The 26,148-nt window shown below is 42.8% G+C and overlaps 2 protein-coding genes across 6 annotated transcripts in view; one reads left to right on the top strand and one right to left on the bottom strand.

Moving 5' to 3' along the window:
• Positions 1–26,148, bottom strand: part of pald1a (phosphatase domain containing paladin 1a) — a 118,306-nt gene that overhangs the window by 31,359 nt on the left and 60,799 nt on the right. For all 5 annotated transcript variants that reach the window (XM_084079455.1, XM_084079458.1, XM_084079457.1 and 2 more), the window contains exon 18: positions 24,189–24,329. In XM_084079455.1, coding sequence (XP_083935581.1) covers positions 24,189–24,329 — 141 coding nt within the window. The remainder of the gene's footprint in view (positions 1–24,188; positions 24,330–26,148) is intronic.
• polr3a (polymerase (RNA) III (DNA directed) polypeptide A) overlaps positions 1–26,148 on the top strand; it is a 380,370-nt gene that overhangs the window by 312,336 nt on the left and 41,886 nt on the right. The window lies entirely within an intron of this gene.

Genomic DNA, 26,148 nt, shown 5'->3' with positions numbered 1-26,148 from the left:
GAATTACTACAGGGGGGCGCCAAATCTTTGTGTGATGTGATTTTTATTTATTTTTTACATTAACCAATTGAACCATACCATCCCTTTTCTGAGAACTTTAGCCAAAAATATCAATCTACAAGCTCACAACGCCTCGCATGTGAGCTTGTAGATTGGCTATTTTTGGCAAAGAGGTATAGGTGTAGAGGGGAAAAAAGAGCAGACCAAATAAATAAAAAAAGATTAATCTGAAACACAATTTTAGACAATATAGAGGGTGTCCCTGCTTCATCTCTCTCTCAGCTAGGGCGGCAGTGGCTCAGGGGTAGAGTGGCCGGGTAGAGTGAACTGGAAACCACAAGGTTCCCAGTTCGATCCCGGGCTGGGGCGCTCCCCCAGAGTTAGTGTCGAAGTGTCCTTGAGCAAGACGCTGAACCCCCTTGCTCCCGATGAGCAGGTTGGTGCCTTGCATGGTTTCCTCCGCCATCGGTGTATGAATGTGTGTGTGAATGGGTGAATGGCACAATCAATGTAAAGCGCTTTGGATAAAAGCGCTATATAAATGCACCATTTACCATTTACTAGGGGGTCCTTGGCCTGAAAAAAGTTGAAGACCCCTGGCCTACTCTTTGCATTGAGATGTTTCAATCCTGGTGTCCAGGAGTACATATAGACTGGTTGACGTCTTGGAATCGGAAGGTTCCCGGTTTGATACCCCAGCACCTCCTGCTGGCTGGGCTGCGAAGTGTCCTCGAGCAAGACACTGATGAACCCCTGAATGCTACCGATGAGCAGATTGGGGCAGGCACTACACAGGATGCGGCTACTGTAGCAGAAATGCATTAATACAGTATAAAGCATCTGGGTATTGCTACATAACACCACGTCTGGAGATTGGCCAACTATGATAATTCCTTATAATTGCATAATAATGCACACAGGAATTCAGGTAATGCAACCCCTAGGATCAAATGGAATAAAACAAGTCAGCAGAAGAGACTTAGTTTCTATACCGTTGTCGCTGTCGGGCAGACCTGAAAAGTAACAGTTTTTGACATACAAGGTTTCTGCCAAACAGAGACGCTACTACGCCGGAGCCAGACACCATCCTCTGTCCTTTCTCACAGAGCCTTGAGACGCAGCCTTGTAGCTCTCCAACTAATCCCTAGTCAAGCATGCACCTTCCCCTGTCTAGTCTGTCCCAGAGCTGAACGCTATACGAGAGTGAGGCAGTGTTGCCAGATTTAAAAAAAAACAAGCAGCCAGGTCTATGAAACAAGCGCAAAAGAAGCAACTGTGGTCATACTTTAAATCTATACACACAGGCTATTTGAAAATAGCAGATCTACAAGCTCACAACGCGTCGACACGTTGAGAGCTAACACTAACCAATATTTACAAGCAACTTTACAGAAAAACAAGCCCAAAGTCTATTATAATAAGCAGACATGGCAACACTGGTGAGAGAGGCTATACTTGGCAGATTCCCCTCAATCACGAAGATCCAAAACAACACTCATGTATAGGATCAGCCACTGTTTGCTTATTATTTTCTTTTGTTTTTAAGTTGTGTATGTAGTTGTATCTTGTTTTTGTTTCATTTGTATTCATGATGCATATATGTGTATTGCCATAGTTGTATAGCTGACATGATAAATAAAAACAATTGATAACAAAAAAAAGTATCAGCCACGGTTTATCTAATCCAAAAATAAACTACACAATTTTGCAGAAAACCTACACAAGTTTTATGGGATTAACCCATTAAGACCTGACTGAGGCCGATTCTAAACATGTTTTCTAAATGTTTTCTGAAATGTATAAAAAAATGTACACACAATTTCATGATTTAAAAAGAAATAGCAGATCTACAAGCTCATAGTGCGGCACGAAGTGACGCGCTATGAGCTTGTAGATCTGCTAAGTTTGAATAGCCAAAGTATAAAATAATGGTCAAAGTAGTGACACAGATGATTTCCAAGTCTAAATGGGTTAAATGAAGGTGTTTTTTTCTTCTCCACTCTCTCTCTTCTACTCTTATTAAATTCCTGATGAAAGATTAACAAGAAGTGGCCCACTTGAATTAGTAAGCGTTAAATCTATTTGGCTGTAATTGCCAATCTAATTTAACCGATTAGAATTTTATTAGGTGTGATTAAGGACCTCTACTCTTCGTTTAGTTCCTCCAAAACAAACCTCTGCTTTCCATTGAGGGCAGTTTGTTAAGAGTCTCCTGATTTAACCCATTAAGACCTGATGCCCATTCTACAAATGTCTTCTAAATCATTGGTTCTCAAAGTGGGGGTCCGGGGTCCTTGGGGGGGGGGGGGGGATACCAGGGGGTCCCCAGTAAAATTAGGTAATAAAGCGCCACAATCATTCTAACCCTGTTGTCCATGTTATACTTAGCAGATATAGAGCTTGTATGAGCTTGTAGATCTGCTATTTTTGCGAAATCTTGAAAATGTGTGCAAATCTTTCACTCTTGTTTTTAAAAGGCTAACATTTTTAAACACAAATCTTTGCTTCTGGGGGTCCCTGGCACAACAAATTTTCAGGTGGGGGTCCGCGGCCACATACATATCAATTTGGGGGTCCTTGGCACGAAAACGTTTGAGAACCACAGTTCTAAATCCTAACAGTTTTCTAAAAAAGTATGTTGCTAAATACATACGTGTGCATTTGGTCGCGCAGCACAAAGTGACTCACTATATGAGCTGGTATATCTGCTATTTTTGAATAGCCAAAGTATAAAATAATGGTTAAAGTGGTTAAATTATTGTGATACTATATGAACTACTTTTTTAACTAAAATGACACAGACGCCTTCCCCGGATTGAATGGGTTAATAGTGTCTCGGTGCAGTTTTAATGTACTCAATAATTTCTGGTGTACACTGACATTTCTCTTCTTCAAAACATCCCTTTGAGAAAGAGGGAGCGTGACTCATCTATAAAAGGGGCTAAACAGGGCGACCGGAGAGAGAGCAGTGTCTTTAGCGGTGCTGGAAAAAGTACTCAAAGGTTTTACTTAAGTAAAAGTATCAATACCGCAATGTAGAAATACTCTGTTACATGTAAAAGTCCGGAATTCAAAATTTACTTGAGCAAAAGTACAAACATATTGGCATCAAAAATGTACTTAAAGTACCAAAAGTAAGAGTACTAAAATGTTTGAATATAGCAGATCTACAAGCTCACAACGCGATATATAAAATAATAAGGCTAAAGTGGTTATTTTATGTTTCATAATGCAATATATTTAGATCTGCAGAGTAACTAAAGTTTTCAAATAATTGTAGTGGAGTAAAAGTAAAACATTTGCCTCTGAGATGTAGTGGGGTAGAAGTTAAAGTATTGGAAATTAAAGTACAAATACCACAAAATTGTACTTAAGTACAGTACTTAAGTAAATGTACTTTAGTTACTAGACTACCACTGGTCTTTAGTGGCTGAATAGAGGCAGCCAAACGTTTGGAAGGGGAGGGGGCGACCCCTTCCCTTCCCTCTGAGCTAATAAGGCTCAGGGGCTGAACTGAGACGTTGCACACTATGAAGAGGTCTGTCTACTTGACATATGGTGCCAATTACCAGCTGCTGGGGTTGTGGAGGTAAAAAGGCCAATCCAAGTACCTCCATATTGGCCCTTCCCACCCAGGTTCAGCACAAGCAGCCATTCATCAGACCATGATGATGTGCAGCAGAGTATATACCCCCCCCACCCCTCCCCCCCCCAAAAAAAAAAAGAAAACAGTGATGGTAGAAGTACTCACATTTTTTAACTGAAGTATAAAATCGATACCACAATGTAGAAATAACCAGTTACAGGTTAAAAGTCTGGTTTTAAAATTTTCACTTGAGTAAAAGTACAAAAGTATTGGCATCAAAGTGTACTTAAAAGTACCGAAAGTGAAAGTACTCATTATGCAGAATGTCCCATTTCAAGTTTTCTAAATTAATGAAAATCTTTTGAAAATAGCCGATCTACAAGCTCACAACGCGTCGCATTGCGTCGCGTTGTGAGCTTGTAGATCTGCTATTTTCAAATAGCCGAAGTATAGGCCTACATATGGAGCTGAAAGTGGATAATGCATGTTTTTGTAATAACAAGAAACTAACTAGTAACTACAGTTGTCAAATAATTGTAGTGGAGTAAAAGTACAATATTTTTTCTCTGAGATGTAGTGGAGTAGAAGCAGTAGTATTGAATATTGGAAATACTCCAGTAAAGTAAAAAATACCTCCAAATTGTACAGCACTTGAGTGCATGTACTTAGTTACTTTCCACCATTGCAAAAAAAACAAACCCCAACCTGTCTGCCGTGCAGAGAGGCAAGCCAGACCATATGGAGAGGAGACCGGTGGTGACAGCTTCCAGAGTGAAGAGGAGAATTACCATTAACACTTGTTTTAGGAAGGTTTATCAACAGGGTTCCTTAGGATTAAAAAGAGATGGTGAGAAGCAACTATTCCTGTGTTTTCCCCAAGTAAAGTCCCCCCAACCCCTGTTGTAAAATCACCCTCTACACCAAATCTCTTCGCCTATAATAGCCGATCTACCAGCTCACAAGGTGTCGAGTTGAGGACCTGTAGATAGGCTATTTTTTTTTGCCAAATGCCAACCTGTTTATACAGAATGTTCGCCTACTGTATAATGACCTGTCCAGAATAGGGACGCAAGGAATTCATGGTGGTGGTTATAGATCTTATAATGTTTGAGACTTAATGCGTACATTATGAGCTTTATTTGTTGTCTGTTCCTGAGGGTTAGACAAAGATTAACCCATTCAATCATTGCGTTCCCGAATCATGCATTCGGGAACGCACCTGTGTCATTTTAAGATTTCTTTGGCTATTTAAAAATAGCAGATATACAAGCTCATAGCACGGCACGAGTGCTGCGCTATGAGCTCGTAGATCTACTATTTTTGAAAAAAACGTGAAAATGTGTGCAAATCTTTGAAAATATATATTTGTTCAAGCAAACATCTTTAACTCAAATCTTTGCTTCTGGGGGTCCCTGGAACAAAATATTTTGATTCTACAAATGTAGACTCAAGGACCACCAAAATGATATTTTTGGCTGCCGACCCCCATCAAAATATGTTGTTCCAGGGACCACCAGAGGTAAAGATTTTAGTTAAAAATGTTGTTTAAAAAAATATATGTGTAAGATTTTTCAAAAATAGCAGATCTACAAGCTGGTAGTGCGGCACTCGCAACCACATTGTGACACGCTTCCTATTGAAACGGGGGCTGGGTGCGTCTCGGCCAATGAAGATAATATACATATTTCTAGCGTAAGAGCATAAAACGTTGAAAAGGGCAGGTTATGCGCTCTGCTGGACACACAGTGAGCGCCATGCTTTATGATTGTCCAATGTGAATGTCACATTTATCTAATTACTGGAAGAATGTAGCTGTCATTTATGTACAATTATATTCTTTGTGTAAGAAGAAAAGGTCCCTTCACCTGTGAGAGATGACTCAACTAAAATAATAATACAGTAGGTGTACATTTGGAAGCTACAGTATCAAAAGCAGGAGCCATTATGTCAGTTAGCAACAAACTCATGTAGCAACAAACTCATGTAAACGTCTATGATATCGTTGCTGTCGAGGCAGAAACCTCCAATCTCCATATTCAAACTTTTTTTGTTTTTTTCATAAATCAACGCCCTTCATGATCATACTTAAGCATCGCACAGAAGCATCAAACGTAGCAGATGCACAAGCTCGACAACGCGGCGCAAAGCGACAAGTTTTGTAGATCTTGTAGATCTGCTTCTTTTGCTAATTTTGAATCCATTTCAATCCTGAAAAGCAACAGCTTTGGACATGTATGAGGTTTTCACCCGACAGATACGATATCTATGATGAATGACTCCAAATTTGGGGGAGCCTCAGTATTCAGTTTTCTGTTATTGTGGAGAAAGCTTTTTTTTGGGCCCTTTTCTGCCTTTATTGATAGGTATGCAGTAGACAGACAGGAAATGGGGAGAGAGATGGGGGGGGTGACACGCAGAATAGGTCGTCGGGATCGGGAGTCGAACCCGCGACACGCTGTTAGGTTGGATTACCAGCCTAGGTGCCCAGACGGTTATGCCAACCGTCCGGGCCATGGAGAAAGCTTTCGCTGAAAATAGCCGATCGACAAGCTCACAACGCGTCGCGCTGCGACGCATTGTGAGCTTGTCGATCGGCTATTTTCTGCAAAAGCTCTCCCCACGATACGGATGGTGGGCTTTAAGTGGTTAAGACCCTGCACTGTCTAGCCTCACAAGTAATGAAAACCCAGATCCTCCAGGCCTCACGGTGGCATTTTTATTATTAGCTCTGCACAGGATATGGTTTCTGCGTTTGGCAAAGTCATACAAAAGCCCTTTTCGATTGTATTGTCCCCCCAACTCACAGTCTCTCAATAATAATGTATTCCTGGCCCGGCTATTATCATTATTAGAGCGTCTTTTCAGAACCTTAGGGGATTTTAGTATGTATACACTAAGAGCTGGGTGATACGACTTCAAATCAATATCATGATCGATTCTGACTTTTGCCTCGATTAAGACGAGTAATGAACGATTTTGTATGCTTTGTAGACTGGCTATTTCTGTACAACAATCTACACTTGATTTATTGATTGAATACGTTGTCTTTAAAAATACAGTGGTCTCAAGGTCATAAATACCTTGAGACCAAGGTATTTATGACCATAAGGTCAAGTGAAGTACTGTACAAACACTCCAAAAATGTACTTAAGTACAGTACTCAAGTAAATGTACTCAGTTACAGCATATAACACTGACTGTACCATGTGATCTATTGCGTAAGTTCCAGGCCAGCCAGCCAACAAAGAAAAGTGCAGTAGCTCATCCTTAATGATCCCATTGTTCCCGCTCTGCATAAAAATGTCATAAATTGAATAAAGCAGCTTCCATCCACAATGGAAAAGAAGCACCTGGCTCGCTCATGGGCTCACACACACACACACACACACACACACACACACACACACACACACACACACACACACACACACACACACACACACACACACACACACACACACACACACACACACACACACACACACACACACACACACACACACACACACACAAATCAGGGAGACAGACAGGCGAGCAGGAGAGAGTCAGATCTCCACCTAATCCACAACAGACTGGGAGTGTGTCCAGCAGCCCAGACCTAGAGATGTCTGCAAATGAGACAGAGATGCAAATATAATACAGCGGTGGTTTTAAAGACTCTGAGAGTGTACACATGGAACCAAATGGACCCGTAAGGGTCCATTTGGTTCCATGTGTACACTCTCAGAGTTACAAACCAGTAAGGGTCCATTTGGTTCCATTTGTACACTCTTAGACTTACAGACCATTAAGGGTCCATTTAGTTCCATTTGTACACTCTCAGAGTTACAGACCAGTAAGGGTCCATTTGGAACCCCTTCAAGGAACCCTGAGGGTTCCCCAAGACCACACTCTGAGAACCACTGTACTACAGCATATTATGCAGAATTGCTATCTATCTATCTTTACATTTTGCAAAATTCAGCGCTTCCATGTGTCCTGGTTATCCCCTTCCCTTTTCATTGTTTTGTTATGTTATACAACAAGAACATGTACAATTTCTGTAAAACGTTTGCCAAAACGTTCTTTGTTTATTTAGGCATTGTTTGGTCAACTTTTCATTGTTCACTATACATTTGGCTCTTTGGAGCATAATTATTTTCTTTCAACAATATTTCGGCCCCGTACAAACCGGAGGGGAACACTGTTAGCAAGAGTTAGCCAAAATGGCTAATAATACTTGCACATTTGCTACTTGTCCCCATTCCCACCCCAGTCACGTTAATGTGTCCTTAATTTTCGTGTACATGTACATCCCAATGAAAACATTATTAACCACGTTATCGTCTTTATAAACAACAGCTCTGCGTGCGGCCCAGTGCGCGCTGTTGTCTGAGTGTCGTTGCCAGGTTTAGCAAGAGAAACAAGCAACTAGGTCTATGAAAATTGTCTCCGGTGTTGCTAGCATTTGCATTTAAAGGGACAAGGACTGAAAGACACACAGATCTCCATATGCTCATATCTGTCACATCGGCAGTGGCACGTAGGTGTCTAACTCTACGCGGCCCGAATTTCTAGTATAGTACATGTACTATAGGCTACTATATGTGCACACACATATATACGGCAGAGGCTAGCGCGCGCACATTTTTTTTTCGTCCTTATTCTTAACCACTTAAGCCCTGTATACTTTGCCACACACTGTACGACGAATAGCAGAAATAGCCCATCGACACCGTGACGCGTTATTTAAACTCTTTTTGAGACGTTTTTGTCCATAATGACATGCCCGAAATAGGGACGCCAGGTTGAAAATGGTTCATTAAAAAAAAGCGGGGATTTAACAAGCCATCCATCTATCCAGCCAGTCAGTCAGCCAGCCAGCCGGTAGCCGTAGTAATCAAAGTTATATATCATCTGGCCTCAAGCTGCATGCCTGATCTTTATGGATCACAGTGGTGCCCAGCGCAGCTTTTTTAAACCATTAAAACCGGGTAAGCATCGGTGTCATTGTAGATTTTTAACCACTTTAAACCATGTTTTATACTTTGGCTATTCAAAAATAGCAGATAATGTATACAAGCTCATAGCGCGTCACTTTAACCATATTTTATACTTTGGCTATTCAAAAATAGCAGAAATACAAGCTCATAGCGCGTCACTTTAACCATATTTTATACTTTGGCTATTCAAAAATAGCAGATCTACAAGCTCATAGCGCGTCACTTCATGCCGCGCTATGAGCTTGTAGATCTGCTATTTTTGAAAAAACAAAAAAAACGTTGAAATGTTATTTTTTTAAGCGCAATTTTGTTACTCAAATCTTTGCATCTGGAGGTCCCTGGAAGAAACATATTTTCATATGGGGGTCCACAGCCAAATACATATAATTTTGGGGAGTCCTTGACATGAAAAAGCTTTCAGCACCACTTATCAATGGTAGCAACATCCTTTTTTTTTCTTCAGAAAACTGTTTTAGAAGACATTTGTATAGAATGGGCCTCATCAGGTGTTAATGGGTTAAAGGAACACAGGGGCCAATGCAGCAGCAGCAGCAGCAGCCAGGCAGGAGAGAGAGAGGAGAGGGAGATGGAGACGCCTTTACTTTACGTTAATGGTTTTTACAGATTCCAACCCTCTGTCTCTCTTTTTCCAGTCACTGTAGTGTGCCGATGAAATCATGAAAAAGTCAGGAGTGGGGGGTGGGGGGGGCGGGGGGGGAGACCAGCTGTGTCAATCCAGATATACACACACACAGATCTGCCGTCAACTAATATTTCTATCATGTCATTGCTGAAGAATGGGGGGGCGGGGGGGCAATACAGCTTGCGGTTTGAGACTCAGAATGCACATGCTTTGTCAGTGATACCAATGAAACCCAATCTCTTATATAATGCGATGCAGAGTCGTCCTGCGTCGGGACGGCGCCCCCACGGATCCCCGCGAGGACCCACAAAAAAAGCAGGATTAAGAGTCTTAAAAAGGCCTGTGAGCGCACCCTAGAGGCCCAAGTGCTGCCCCAACAATGCTTACTTTTATTATAATGTTTTTATCTTTAATTTTAACCTATTCTGCAACGCATATTGAACCGTGCTTGACGTATGAAATGTGCTATATCAATAAACTTTCATTGATTGATTGATTGATTGATTGATTGAACTGGACCACCGTGGTGTGACCTACACTGCCATCCTTAGAGCCCGGAGCTCTCACTAAACGGGACAATTTAAAGTCATAATTAGGGGGGAGGGGGGGCACACTGTATTAATTATTAATATTCTGAATATTGAATCAAATGAATACTGCCATGATTTAATTTAACGTTTCCAAAACAGAAAATACACCAGCATAGAGCCCTGAGGGACTCCGCTCAACCATATGGGGTTTAAGTGGTTAAACGCTCAAGCATGTATTTTTTTTATGTTGTTCTTTCTGGTCTCCGGGGCTCTGGGGCAATGATAGGTTTAATGTGTGGGGGGCAGGAAATGGCAAGTGCCCAGTGAGGTCCAAAGTACCGTCCAGGGGCCATGGGGGGGGGGGGGGTGGGGGGCGGTGGGGGGGTGACTGAGGTCAAGCCCAGGGGCCAGGCGAGGGCAGCTAAAGTTATTCGCGGGGGGCAAATGGGGGATAGTCTAGGACACACGCGCTGCCCCATAACGATTTCCAAAGTGATCAGGGAGGTATAAGAGCACGAGAGTGCACAGTCCCATTTAGAACAAGGGGTTTATAGAGGGACTGAACGCGTGACATTATGCTAACTGACTGTAATGGAGACTCTCCACGTCAGCTGCAAAGTCTCTCACACACACACACACACACACACACACACGCACGCACACACACACACACAGAAACACACACAAACACGGCATGAGTTTCCATTCAGAGCTGCAAGGCTATCTAGCCTTAAATTGACCTACCACCGACCTCACTGAAGAGAATGTAGAATCCTTTGCACCAGTGGTTCTCAAACCTTTTCTTGTCAAGGACGCCGAAATGTGTATGTATGTATTTTGCCACGGACCCCCCATCTGAAAATGTTTGGTGCCAAATATTCAAATTTTTAAAAACATTTTACATATTTTTTTTTTTTTTAAGTTTAAAAAATAGCAGTCGTACAGATGGCTTAAAGTTAACTTCTTACAGTGGTAGAAGGGCAACACCGATATCCACTGTCGGAATATGAAGCTGACTAACCACATATTGTCGCCATGGTGACAAAATGTAAAAGCCTAATTGGAATACTACAATCCATCTGTGCTGTCAGGAAAGATGAAGTCAAATACATTGCAAACTTGTGTCATGATAACAGAATTTGGAACACAAGTTTGAAATCTGCATTATAAACAACACAATACAGAGATACTTGTGGATATACACTATCCACAATCCCCCAGCACTCTGCTCAGCTGTTGAGAATGCCATTTGTTAATTGCATGGGCTGTAGTGATGAGCGGGTCGACCCGTAACCCGCGGGACCCGCGGGTCAACCCGCGGCGCGGGTGGGTCGAGTCAGAATTTCAGAGGCAATTATGCGGGCTGTGGGTGAGCGGGTCAGCCGCTCTCACACACAAAAAAATAATCACATGCTCTTGTTTTGTCTGTATTCCTAATAAGAATAAGAATAATAACAATAAAACAGTTTGAATATACTTGGGGATTATTTTCTAACCATGATTTTACAGAATAAAAAAAAAATCGCGGGTCGCGGGGCGGGTTGAGCCATAGATTTATATATGGGTTCGCGGGGCGGGTTGAGGCGGGTTGGGTTCCGTCGCGGGGCGGGGCGGGTCATGAAAAAACCCGACCCGCTCATCACTAATGGGCTGCTTTCTCTCAAGTTCAATGTATTCTGTTTCAATTCTTATTAATGCCATTATTGCATATTGGTTTTTATTCCTTGGCCCCTGTACCACTGCTTGCAGCTATATTTATTGATTTTATTTTTCTGTACTGTACGTCTCTGCAACTCCCCCCTACCCTCCAAACACACTCGGTTTACACACACTTTTGCACTTCCTCTCAAGCTTTTTTTGTTGAGTTTTGTCCTTTTGACATACTATAATATTATGTTGTGACCACAAACCCTCAGATTGTATCTGCTGGGTCAATAATACAAAAAAACAAGTTGGCTTTCACCAGACCTTAGTCAAAAAGGAAAGTGCATTTGGAGGAGTAGCTGTAAGCGAAACAAATCCATGTCTTTTCAGACAGCATTTCCTGCGACTAATGTTTACACGGTCTGAATTCTACGGCTCCAGCTGAACATGGCAGCTACATAATGGGTCATGTCATGGAGACATCAATGGGGAATAGAGACGAGGACAAGATGTATTAATGGGATAGTTCACCCCCAAAATGACTTTTTTTCTATTGATTAGTCACCCCATGGAGACTTGAATTCATGGATATTTTTTGTTTTTGTCCATTCCTAAGCCAATAATTTGATGACCAGGTAGGCAGCGGTTCCGGTAGGAGACACAAAGGAGACTTGTTGTGTCTACTACCGGAACGGTCATCAAAATATCCATGAATTCAAGTCTCCATGGGGTGACTAATCGATAGAAAAAAAGCAACTTTTTGGGTGAACTATCCCTTTAACCACTTGAACCCCCGGCATCTATATTCTGGGGGGAGGGGGGGAACATTAGCCTAAAAATAGCCGATATTGCGACGTGTTGTGAGCTTGTATATCGGCATTTTTTTGGCTAAAAAAAAGCGGTCCAAGTACAGAGCTTACTCGGGCCCGTTTCACTAAGAATAGAGGCTTTTAAATGGTTTAACCGAGCGTCATTTTATGTCAATTCAAGTCGTGGAAAAGTCCACAAAAATAAACATGCTTCTGAATAGCATTTGGCCTTTTAACAGCTGTGCATCCTAGACCCCCCCCACGCCCCCCACCCCTGGAAGTCCCTAGGGATTCTTTATATATATCCCGGTGTATTCCCACCTCTCCACTGCTGCTGCTTGCATAGCACCACACTGCACTGGCTCAAGGCTAAGAGAGCACAGCAGGCCACGAACACAAAATCCTCCCTGTCTGGGACTGTTTGGAAATGGGAAGGGCCTTAATGTTATAGCGGGGCGTCCAAATAAGCTCACCTGGGTTGTGCACCTGCTTAACCCATTAAGACCGGGAACGCATCTGTGTCATTTTTTAGGTTTCGTTGGCTATTCAAAAATAGCAGATATACAAGCTCATAGCGTGGCCCCGAGTGTTGCTACGAGCTTGTAGATCTGCTTGTAGATCAGCGAACATTTTTAAGTAAAATATTTGCTTCTGGGGATTCTACAAATGTCTTCTAAATTATATTTTTACTTATGTTGCTCTATATCAGTGGTTCTCAAACATTGTTCACGTCAAGGACCCCCAAAATGATATGTATTTGTCTGCGTACCCGCATCTCAAAATATTTTGTTCCAGGGACCCCCCAGAAGCAAAGATTTGAGTTAAAAATGTATATATATATATTCAAAGATTTGCACACATTTTCACCCAAAAAATGACTTATTTTCTATCAATTGTACACCCCATGAAGCCTTGAATTCATGGATTTATTTTAGTTTTTGTGGCATTCCTAAGCCAATAATTTGATGCATTCCTAAGCCAATAATTTGATTATTGACACAAATAATGTACTTTGTGTCTCCTACCGGATACATTAGCCGGTAGGAGACGGGAATCAAATTATTGGCTTAGGAATGCCACAAAAACAAAAACAAAATCCATGGATTCAAGGCTTCATGGGGTGTGCAATTGATCTAAAATTAGTCATTTTTTGGGTGAACTACTCCTTTAAAGTGACACAGATGTGTTCCCGGTCTGAATGGGTTAAGATGTGATTCAAGGAACCTGGCGACGCGATCCGGTCAAAATAAAGTTGTTTCGTAGACGGCCACCGCCGCAAATATTACAGTTGGCAGGGGCATGTGAGAGGCTGGGAATTAGAAATGAAAACATCTAACTACCCCCTCCTCCTCCTCATACCCACCCTACCCACCCACCCACCTTTCCCTCTCGACCGCTCTGTGCCGCGTGTCTATATAACTGAGAGGGCTCTTTCACAGGGCCGGCGAGAGGCTAACCCGCGTGCTTCAGTCCAAGGAGAACCTGCCTCTCTTGGTTCAGCCGGGTTCATTTTTACGCCAATGTTTCCCTTGGCCCGGCCGTGGCAGATCTCCGCGTTGTAATTGGCCCACTTATGTCAAGCAGGCATCCTAAAAGAGAGGAGGACTGTAAACACACGGAGGGGCCTTGAAGAACAGGAGTACTGGTCAATGATCACGATAAGGACGTAAAAACCACCAGCCACGCAAGCCTCTCATTATAGAAGAAACCATTTATCTCCATAGTTAGTTAGTTAGTTTTAGTTACTTTTCCATAAACAAATGGGCAGTGGTGGAAAAAGCACTCAAATGTTTTACTTAACTCATTCAGTGCCAATGAAATAAAAAAATAATTGCGAACTGTGGCAGCAATTTTTCAATTTTCTTATACCTTTTTCAAGTAGTCACAGAATATTTATCTCCAGTATAATCGATCCCCTGATCGGTGCTAATCACTGAGGGTTGCACTGTGTGGTTCCACAAATGTCAACGAGGTCATTGGACCTTGTTGACATTAATTGTCTGCCTTTTGAAAATAACATACAACAAGTACAGTACTTGAGTAAATGTACTTTAGTTACTTTACACTACTGCCAATATGCTAGTTTATACATCATCGTATGACAGTGTAATGCCAAAAATAACAACAAATAGCCCATCTACACGCTCTAGTCTCGACACATTGTGAGCAGCCATTTCTGCTGTTTTTGAGAGACTTGAGAATGTTTCGAATATTTCCGTCCATAATGACATGCCAATCAAGTCTGTGTGTGGGTTTTATAAATATATTTAACAAATGGAAAGTATTAACAAGAGCCTATGACTAAATACTAACTACTTAAGATCCAATGGAATATGAGTTTTTTTTTTTTCTTTGGACATGCAGTACATACAGTTCCGTCTGACAGCGGTTATGTATACTGACCTATTCAATGTGTTCCCTGTCATTTCTTCCATTCTTTACCCATACATTGTTAGTTTTTTCTTTGGTTCAATCAAAATAAAGCAAAGGTCTGCCAGTATTGCGGTCGTCTCATCCTCAGGTCTCTCGCTCTAAAAAAAAACTCCCGTGTTTGGCCCACGATTCCTCCCCCAGACAGTGCCTGTCCAAGGACGTCCCCTCACCTCAGTGCTTCTCTAAAACGTTTTCATTTCAAGGACCCCCAGTTTGGCATGCATTAGGGCATTGGTTCTCAAAGTGGGGTCTGGGGCACCCCCGGGGTCCTTGGGGGGGTACCACGGGGTCCCCAGCAAAATGTGTTAATATAGTGTAATTTTAACCATTTTATCCATATTTTATACTTTGGCTATTCAAAAATATTAGATAAACAAGCTCATAGCGCAGCGAGCTTGTAGATCTGCTATTTTTGAAAAATCGTAAAAATGTGTGCAAATCTTATTATGTAATATTTTTTAAAACAAACATTTGTAACTGAAATCTTTGCTTCTGGGGTGTCCCTGGAACAACATATTTTGAGATGGGGGTCCGTGGCCAAATACATGTCATTTTGGGGGTCCTTGACATGAAAAAGTTTGAGAACCACTGACATTAGGCATTATGGCATTAGGGCCATGGACCCTCCATAACTCTGAGTGTACAAATGGAACCAAATGGACCACCCCCCCAATTTAGCTGGGGGGGGCGGGGGACAGGACCCCCTGCTGGAACCCCTTCAAGGACCCCTGGTGGGGGCGGCGGTCCCCGGACCCCAGTTTGAGAACCCTGCTGCCTTACCTTTTTCCCCCTCAGTAAAAACCTGCTCACTGCATTCTCCGCTTTCTGAAAATATGTTTCCACTGCCCCGTCCAAACCGTGAGGGCCTTTCTACGCGGACACGCATACACACAGCATGATTCACCTTCATTCACGCCAGCCAGCACAGTCGCTACGCTTTTTTCTTTTTTTCTTTGAGGGGGGGGGGGGATGTCCAGAGGGAAAAATAAGTACTTCTTACAGTACATATTCTCAGCCAGTACAAGGGTAACGAAGGATCTTAATGTGGTGTGCTGCTACACAAACACCACCGACCGAGAGCATGCTGAGAGAGAGAGAGAGAGAGAGAGAGAGGAGAGGAGAGAGAGAGACATTATTATTAATGTTATTATTTATTTTAATTAAATGTGTGTCACTCTCAAGAGACAGACAGGAGCTGTAATAATGACATTGTCAATACAAATCACGTTTCTGCAGTCCCCCTTCCTTGCCCTGTTTAAACAACTGGCCCTGTTTTGGCTTATAAATGTCATTATAGGCAGAGATTGAAAAAAAAAAAGAAGTTTGAGAACCACTGTACAAAAATAGCAAAGAACAACATGGCTACTGGACAAATGAACCTGACTCAACTGATGGTTGGGCCCAGCTGCTTTTCAGCCAGTTGTTCCACATGGGAGCATATCTATGTTCCCCAGGTTCTACAGTATGTTCCCAGCTAACCTAACCCTAAGGTACGTGGGGAACATAGAACCTGGGGAACATAGAACCTGGGGAACATAGAACCCGGGGAACAAAGGGACGACCCCTTCCACTTGCTGTCAGAGGCTGTCACTCTCTGGTGTTACATGGAGGTCCAGTGCTGAATAGTAGGGATGCACCATTAACCCATTAAGACCTGAGGCCTACAAATGCCTTCTAAATCGTAGTTTTCAAACTTTTTCGTGTCAAGGACCCCCATATTGATATGTATTTGGCATCTGAAAATGTTTTGTGCCAGGGACCCCCAGAAGAGAAGATTTGTGTTTTAAAACAAATATTTTAAAAAATTCAAACAAATTCAAGACTTTTCTAAAATGTTCACATGTAGATCTGCTATTTTTTAATAGACAACGCTAAAAACAGTCATCAAATCGGCAGCAGCAATACTGGCCTTAAAGATGCTATACCGTTACTGTGGGGGAGAAAAAAAAGAGTAAAAGGAAAAGCAGTGGAAATGGAAAGATGAAGATGGGGAATAAGAGAGCTATAGTGTGTGTGTGTGTGTGTGTGTGTGTGTGTGTGTGTGTGTGTGTGTGTGTGTGTGTGTGTGTGTGTGTGTGTTGTGCATGTGTAGGTGCGTGCGTGCACGTGCATGTTTTGTTGGGGTTGGCAGGAGATGAATGGAGACACGGGCAAAGATGAAGCAGCAGTGCGGAATGTTTAGAGCAGGTGGTTCGCAAAGTGGGGTCCGTCCCGGCACCCCTAGGGGTCCTTGAGGGGGTTCCAGGGGGTCCCCAGCAAAATAAGGCAACATTTTTTAATGGGTAAAAAAAAATCCCGCAGGGAAATTCAGTTTCGGCTTCACCCAGTTGATGGCTGCTCAGTGCTCATATGGTCAGGGTCAGGTTTAGGGTTAGGGTGGGGGAAATTAGGGGTTAAATATATTGCTCAGGGACACCTCGACACATAGCCGGAGCTCGCACCTGGGACCTTCTGTTTCCCATTCAGCTAGGGGTAGTCGGGACTCCCTTTAACTCATTTAGTGCCTATGACGTCTGAGACGTCATGTTTTTCATAAGCCCAGAGTGCCAATGACGTCTGAGACGTCATGAATAAAAAATTAATAAAAATTCAAAAAACATTTTTTTTTTTTGAAAAAAATGTTCAGAACCCAAGATATCATGGTTTGAAGATTTGCTGCTCCATTCACTTCTTGTTACTGAAAAAAGCTGTATCTCGCTTCCTAAGCACTTTTTTTTTTACAATGTATTTTTGGCTCTGGCACAGGGGTGATATAGCCAGAAATATTTTTGGCACTGAATGAGTTAAGCTGGAGTTCCTACTTTCGCTGTTATTACAGGCAAAAAAAATAAAATAAAGACATTTTACAAAACTGTCAAAACCCCTGTCAGCAGTGTCAGGTGATAAGAAGCGGCCTGTTAACTCCTCATCAGTGGCGCCGGCGCCTGTTTAATTAAAGGACACTGTGTCCCCCCACTACTCAGTCCAGCCCAAACATTTTTTTTTTATATAAATAATAAAATCAGTCCAGTCCCCCGCACCTCGCAACCACCGCGAGCGCGAGGCGAACCGAATTAACCGGAATAAACAAATTATCCCCCCTAAAAAATCAACAAACCCACCCAAAATAACCCGAAAATGTTCGCGCATGCGCATGCCAGCCTTGCGCGCGCAAGGCTGGAAGGAGAGTAGCGCCCAGGATTACTTAGGCAATTGGCATTGAGTGAAAAATTGTGTTACAAAAAGTTGAAACTGACAAAACATTTGTTCAAGACAAGTTCGAATCAAGTTCAAGTCAATTTTTTTAAATAAAATAAAATGTGGAAGAATGTCAAAAATAGCAAGATCTACAAGATCAACTAACAGATCTTTGTAGATCTTGGTATTTTTTTTGCTATACTTTCCTCCCAAATTTATAAAAAAGTATAAACAAAAATAGTTGCATAAGTGGTTACGCTCTTCAGAAAAGACCCTCAAACACCCCCCCCCCCCCCCCGCTCCCCAAAAAAACAGTCCCCTCTGGGAACGTGCCGCTGGTTCAAGTCCCAGTGTAAATACATTTTTCTCTATCAAAGAAACATTTTCCAACCACCATCAGGGAGGAGGGGAGCGTTAGAGGAGTGGAGGGGGAACGGGGCTACGTGAGGGGAAGAGTGGGAGTGAGGGGTTACACACAACCCCCCCCCCAAAAAAAAAAAAAAAACTCACGCCCCCATACTCTTCTGCTCTGTGGTGGAAAGTAACTAATTATTATTTACTCAAGTACTTTTACTTTACTTGAGAATTTATACTTCCACTCCACTACATCTCGGAGGCAAATGTTGTACTTTTTCTTTTTTTTTTTACACAATTAATTGAAACCTTTAGTTACAAGTTAACATTTACATTAAGACCTGTGGCCAACTCTACAAATGCCTTCTAAATCAGTAGTTCTCAAACGTATTTGTGTCAAGGGCCCCCATAATGATATATATTTGGCCAGAGGAGAAGATTTGTGTTGTCTTTCCTGGTTTTAATGGGTTAAGCCCTATTTTATCCTTTGCCTATTTGAAAATTGCTAATCTACAAGCCTGCACGACACATTGCTAAAATAACAAGTTTCAATATGGATATACAAGGTTTCTACCCCCAACAGCATCGATATACTACAGATGGATGATATCCTTTCTGATTTAACACCATTAGAAGGTTGTACATCAAGTTTCACAAAAAAAAATACATTTAAAGGTGAATTTGAACCCAAAAAGAAAAAAAAGCTACAGCGGAGACTCCTAGGACTGAAAAGGAAGGCCTGAGGGGCAATGCTTTTGGCAGGGAGATGATGAGACATGTGCAGTGCAGATATCTAGGGCTACAGCAGCTCAGTATACCATTTTTTAAAATCATTCTTATTTATCTATGGCAAGGGTTCCCAAACTTTTCAGGCCGTGACCCCCCCCCCCCAAAAAAAATCATATTTGAACTGGGGACCCCACATCCTGACAAGCACTTGGAATTGCAGGCATTACATTAAGTTTGACTCAGTTCCACGGATACATATTGTGAAAATAGCCGTCTATTTCCCCCCCCAAAAATCCCCTTTCTTGCATAATATTTGACAATTTGGCCAATTTGGTTAATAGAAGGTCTTAAAAGTCATAAAATTGTACATTTAGAAATGTGCAGATACCCTGCATACACTTACACTGTATGTTGGTTTGTTTACTTACTTTTGTTTACTTACTTTTGAGTGAGAAAACACAGCAAAAATGTGTTAATATGGCATCACAATAATTTTAACCACTTCATACTTCATACTTTAACCTTTCATACTTTGGCTATTCAAAAATAGCCAAAGTATCCAGGGACCCCCATTCTGGGGTCCCTGGAACTAAATATTTGAGACGGTGGTCTGCAGCCAAATACATGTCATTTTGGGGGCCCTTGATATGAAAAAGATTGAGAACCACTTCTATACCACTCCTGATTGTCACTGTTGTTGATACCATGACACCTGGCTTTCCCTCCAGCACAGATATTATGCAAAGCAAGTGGGGTATAATCTGATCTAGAGAGGCATTACTTACTACTAAAACCAGTGTATTATTATTCACCCAAGTAACCTTGTTTATGAAAAACACAAGGAGGGTGTAATCTGTACAAGGGGAGGTATTATTTAATACTAAATCCAGCATATTATTAGCCCAAGCCATAACTTATTTATGAAAAACACTATGAGGGTATAATCTGGAATAGGGAGGTATTCAGTGTTGCCAGATTTTGCGATAGAAATAAGCAACCGGGTCTATGAAAACAAGCCCAAAAGAAGCGACTATAGGCCGCATGAATGATCACTTTGAACCTAATGCCTGTTTGAAAATAGCAGATCTACAAGCTCACAGTGCGTTGTGAGCTTGTAGATCTGCTATTTTCAAAAGACAATCAAAAAAAAAGTGAACACAAATCCTGCAACCCGCAAACTACCAATATTTCGAAGTGACTTTACAGAAAAACAAGCCCAAAGTCTCTTATAATAAGCGGACAGGGCAACACTGGAGGTATTACTTAATTACTTTTTAGACCCAGTGTACTGCATTCAACAGTCAACACTGTAAACTGTATATGAGAAAGAGAGAAAGACAGACAGACAGACAGACAGACAGACAGACAGACAGACAGACAGACAGACAGACAGACAGACAGACAGACAGAGAGACAGAGAGAGACAGAGAGACACAGAGACACAGAGACACAGAGAGAATAGACAGCTACCTTTATTGATCCTGTGGGGAAATTTCAGTAGGGCGTTAAAGGGCCAGTTCACCCCCAAAATTAAAATCTTTCTATTGATTAGTCACCCCATGGGGACTTGAATTCATTTTCAAAACTTTCCCCACACAATTCCTTACAACTTTTTTTTGGTCCTTTCATTCAGAATATATTTAGGATACAAAATCTTTTTTTTTTCTCGTTGCAATCAGTGTGAGGTTGACCCTCAATTCTGCGTAAGAAATGCCTGGACTAAAACTAAAAGCAGGAGTTCCACGTACAGTAGCTGTATAGTGCTTGCCAATGTGTCGTCACCACGGGGGGCGTGGCATAGTAGCTGCAGACATACTGGTGGGGGTCAATGTTAAGTCAACCTGTTTATACCCCAACAAGATGTCCACGCTACCAAATGACACTTGTTGACGCCCCCTTCAGGAATTTTCAGTACGCACTATAGTCGTGCAACGGGGTATAGCCGATCTACAAGTCGGCGGTGTGCGACTGCTGTGACACAGGAGCGCAACTAAGTAAGAATGGGGCTTAATGCTGCATTCACACTGGCAGATACAAAGATACACGGCATATTTGTAGTTTTGTAGCTTTATCGCTAAAGTTGAAACCAGCTCTTATAGCTTTGTAGCTGTTGTAGCTTTCGTAGCAGCAACAAAAGCCGGATGTATCTTTGCATCTTCGTTGTCGCTGGCTTCCACTGAAACAGAACGGTATAGCCTGTATCTTTGTCGCTGCCAGTGTGAACACAGCTTAAGGGGGGAGCCGGGGAGAGGAGAGAGGAAATAAGGCAGAGAGACAGAGCGGGTTTCAGGACAATGAGGTCCATTGATATTGTGGAGACGGGGCTGGGTACCTCCAGCCTGTGTCGTGTAAGGCTGCCTTGCTGCACACACACACACACACACACACACACTCACTCTGAGTATTATGGTCTGTCGTTACAAATGGCTAAAACAGAGCAAAACCTCCCAGTACCGGTGCAGTTAGGTGTTGCCAAACAATGGGGTCGCAAGTTTTTTTTTAATGGGTTGCGTGTAAATATCCCACTTTTTTTGATTTTGCAAAAAATTGCAAAATTTGCATTTAATAAGTTCATTATTCATTCATAATATAACATCGCTGTCGGGTGGAAACCTCATATGTCCAAAACTGTTACTTTTCAGGATTCAAATTCAAAACTAAAGCAAAAATAGCAGTTTCGAGCTTGTAGATCTGCTATTTTGATACTTTTGTGTGACGCTGTAGTATGATCAAGAAGGGCGTTAATTTACAGGGGAAAACTAAGAAAAGTTAAAATATGGAGATAAGAGGTTTCTGCCCGACAGCGACGATATAATTGTGTACGTTTGGTTGGCGATGGAGAAACAAGATGTATCTTTTGGGTGTCCCGCTGAAAGGTTTGGGACGCCGTGGTCCAGTCAGTGCACCGCCTGTATACAAATGGAAGTATACAAATGGAACCAAATGGGCCGGTTTAAGGTCCATTTGGTTCCATTTGTATACTGTCAGAGTTACAGACTTGTAAGGGTCCATTTAGACCCCCCTACAGGAACCCACAGAGTCCCTGGAATCCACTTTGAGAACCACTGAATGCAAGTCCTGACGTCACTCCCACTACGCCTGGGTCACGGAAGTATTTTTTATTTTCTTATTCCACGATTTTGTAACCCTATTTTTCACCCAGAGCCAATGCCTAAGCTTGTAATCCTGGGCACTACTCTCCCTCTGCCAGCCTGGGGAGAGCCCCGAACTGAGCTCATGCTTCCTTCAATGCATGAGGAGTGAACAGGCCGCTTCTTATCACCTGACAGGGGGGAGTTTCCCCGGTAGGACGTAGCACGTGGAAGAAACACGTTGTTCCAACCAGTTCCTTAAGGGTCCATTTGGTTTGATGTTACGCTCTCAAGAGTTAAATATCTATAAGAGTCCATTTGGTTACCAACTCTCCATCATTTAGCTGGGGACCACCTGGAACACCCTCAAGGAACACTGGTGGTCCCCGGACCACTGGTTGAGACCGACTGCTCTATAGGACCCAGGCGGGAAAGATGTGCTTTTCTCTCCGATCTGCCATAATCATTATAACGGAGAGCGGGTAAATCAAACCCCCTACACTATTCTGCTGTTCATCGTACCATGAGTGCCAATGTGTTTACAAGACTCCACTGGAAAGTGAATTCTCAAAATCCCACAAGCAATCAATGTTGTTCCATCCTCTATCTGCACTGCTGTTTTCCATTTCAAAAACGCTTACTGCCCACTTGAATTTCCTTAGAATGGGATTCGTACTAATAATACATCATAAAAAATTATGTTGCACCTTAGCGCTTTTTTTCCCCTGGCAAACTTGGCAACAGCAACATCTCCAGGCAGTAATTTAGATCAGTAAATTATAGTTTGATTCATGTGTCCCCCAAGTCTCAGCTGTGTCTACAACCACAGAAGTAAGTTACTGCTGCCCTCTACGGGACACATGTGGAACTGCAGCCAATGCCGACCCTGCAAAGTAAACTATGCATCTCTACAATCACTGGTTCTCAACATCGGGCCAGGGGTACCACCAGCGGTCCAGATTGACCTTTATGAGTGTGTAACTCTGAGAGTGTACAAATGGAACCTTATGGCTCCATTCGGTTCCATTTGTACACTCTCAGAGTGAAGACCGGGAACGCATCAATTAATGAGAGGGACCTATTTCTTACAAAAAATTGCACATATCACGCAACATCTAATCAACCCCAATTTGGGATTGCATGTTCAGAGGGGTCTCTATAAAGCGCACCTAGAAACTTTCAATTCTGCCACAAATGCGAAAAGTTGAACTGTACCCTATTTCTCCCCACAGCTTCCTCGGGTTATGACGGCTGCAACCCACTACAGCCCTGGGTAGGCCACCCAGTCTGGCAGAGATGTGTGCTTCACAGAACATCCCTTTCTAGTTACATCGGGATAGTTCATCCCCAAAATGACTTTTTTTTCTATCGATTTGTCACCCCATGGAGACTTGAATTCATGGATATTTTCTTTGTTTTTGTCGCATTCCTAAGCCAATAATCTGTTGACCGGCAGCGGTTCCGGTGAGAAGCTAACGGCTGCAGCCTGGGGGAAGGGGCGGGGCGGTCTGCAGAGAGCAAGCTCTGCAGACAGGCCTGCAGAGCCAGCAGTCCCCACCAAAAATATTTACGATTCTGTCCCTATCGGTACATAACTCGGACAGCGCTGAGTCGACTAGCAGACCTTCGGCCGGTCGTTGCGGGCACTCGCGCCTGGAGGCGCTCGGGCGCAACTCCTCGGCCTCAAGGTCTGCTGAGTCGGCGCGCCTCCGTCATGGTCCAAGGTGGAAGACGGTTGTTGCCACTAGGAGGAGTAGGGAGGTGGCTTGTGTCTACAGACCTGTCTGCAGACACAGGATCTGCAGACCTGTCATCCAAGGTTGCAGCCGTTACTACTTGGTTCCGGTAGGAAACGCAAAGAGTCTCCTTTGTCAACCGCTGCCTACCGGTCATCAAATTATTGGCTTAGGAATGCGAAAACTATCCTTCAAACGCCCTCTCCCCCCCCCCCCCCCCCCCCCGATGACATAAGAGCCAAAATGGTCGTTTTCTGAGACTCCGCCCCTTGTATGAAGTATGCTAACAGCAGAATCTGTCAGCACCACCACCTTAAAGCATGTATCGTTGTTGCTAGTAGGATTATAAAGGAGGAGGAGCCAAACCAAGTTCCTGTTTCTACACAAAAAAGGATGTGGTGGTGGTGGCGCCCCCCCAGAGGCAAAAAACTAAGCCGAATGGGTTGCCAGATTGGTTTGGTTGTTGTCCTTACCTGTCTGTATGTGCAGATGATGTTCTCTCTCAGGTGGTAGTGCATGGGGGTCATGGTCTCGCTCACTGCGTCCAGCGCCATGTCCACCTCCCGCTTCATCCGGTGGCCGTCAGGGAGCAGGCGCACCAGCCGCATCACCACCTGCACACAGTGGTGGAAAAAAGATTTTACTGAAAAGACTTGTAAGGGTCTGGTACTACAGCGTCACACAAAAGTATCCAAAATAGCAGATCTACAAGCTCGAAACTGCTATTTTTGCTAGTTTTAAATTTGAATCCTGAAACGAAACAATTTTGGACATCAACACAGCAATGTAGAAATACTCTGTTACAAGTAAAAGTCTAGAATTTAAAAAAAAAAATCAGCGCACAACTAAAGGACCAATAGCTATGTGCCATGCAAACTGTGTGGATGGTTAAATTCTCTATATTTATTTATGTTATGTTGTTGAGTTTAACTAATGAGGAACATGCCTTTGCCAGATCACCTTCCGGGGACAACATCTCTTAAAAAACAAAGAAACATGGGGTTTTAACTTTCATACAAGGAACCGGCAACATTTTGCGGTCATGCTCCTGTGGCCTAAATCCAAACAGCCTGTGCACAGCCAGCGATGGCCCAAAATATGTGTGTGTGTGTGTGTGTGTGTGTGTGTGTGTGTGTGTGTGTGTGTGTGTGTGTGTGTGTGTGTGTGTGTGTGTGTGTGTGTGTGTGTGTGTGTGTGTGTGTGTGTGTGTGTGTGTGTGTGAATGTGAGCGTGTGTGTGTGTGTGTGTGTGTGTGTGTGTGTGTGTGTGTGTGTGTGTGTGTGTGTGTGTGTGAATGTGAGCGTGTGTGTGTGTGTGTGTGTGTGTGTGTGTGTGTGTGTGTGTGTGTGTGTGTGTGTGTGTGTGTGTGTGTGTGTGTGTGTGCTAAACAATTAGCAAGGTATTATAGGAACTAGGAAGCCACTCAATTTGGAGGAGGCGTTGTTTTCTTTACCCATGATTGTTGTCTGCTGTGTTTGACAAGTATGCCAACATTATTGTATGTAACAATGTACTGCCTTATACACTCTATGCACCTTGTAACTGGCTGTTTTCCCATTATCTGACTGCACTGGCAGTGTTTATGTCCACAAGGCATTCTTGTACTTCTGATTATGTGGACATAAATAAATATTTCAAGTGTGTGTGTGCGGCCTGGACTGGACTGGCCTGGCCTGGCCTAGCAGGCACTGAGGCTGAATAGGGACAGCAGGGAACAGAACAGGCCTCCAGGCAGGACCCCATTCATTCATTCATGCCCTGCACTCAGTATGTGTGTCAGCAGGCCTGCGCTGCAGATGTAGAACACAAGCCAGTGTTGCCAGATTTTGTGAGAGAAACAAACAAGCAACCAGGTCTGAGAAAACAAGCTCGAAAGAAGCGACTAATAGGCACAAGTATGAGCACTTATATACCTATTAAACATCAGCCGATCTACAAGCTCACAACGCGACACGTTCTAAAGAAAATCTTGTGATTTTTTTTCTTTACATGACACGCCCAAAATAGAAAGTGGAAATGTGGTCGAACACATTGCAGTTGATGGAAACTATTGGAAATTGCCAGAATGCAGTACACACACGTACACACACAGAAATTGCCAGTACTCAACAAATGTTGTGTACATAGGGTAACGGAAACCTTTGTGAAACCTTTGAGAGAGGAGCACCACTTTCCTATGCAGAGGGTGTGAGGTAGGGGTGTGCCGATATATCGTCCCACAGTATGTCGTGATACGTTTTCGTGACGATATGTATCGCTTTGGCGTTTTGTTTTGCAATAATAATGCAACAACAGAAGTATTTGTTTGCATTTGCTTTTTTTCCCCCCGTATATTTTCATAAGCCCCCCCCCCCCCATATATTTTCATAATAAAAAAGTGCCATATATCGTATCGTATCGTGAAATTAGTGTATCGGCACACCCCTAGTGTGA

The sequence above is a fragment of the Gymnoscopelus microlampas genome (genome assembly GCF_963454915.1).
Source record: "Gymnoscopelus microlampas genome assembly, chromosome: 14".
Lineage (NCBI taxonomy): Eukaryota > Metazoa > Chordata > Actinopteri > Myctophiformes > Myctophidae > Gymnoscopelus > Gymnoscopelus microlampas.
Note: the sequence above shows the minus strand (reverse complement) of the source record. Positions and strands in the feature narration are given on the sequence as shown.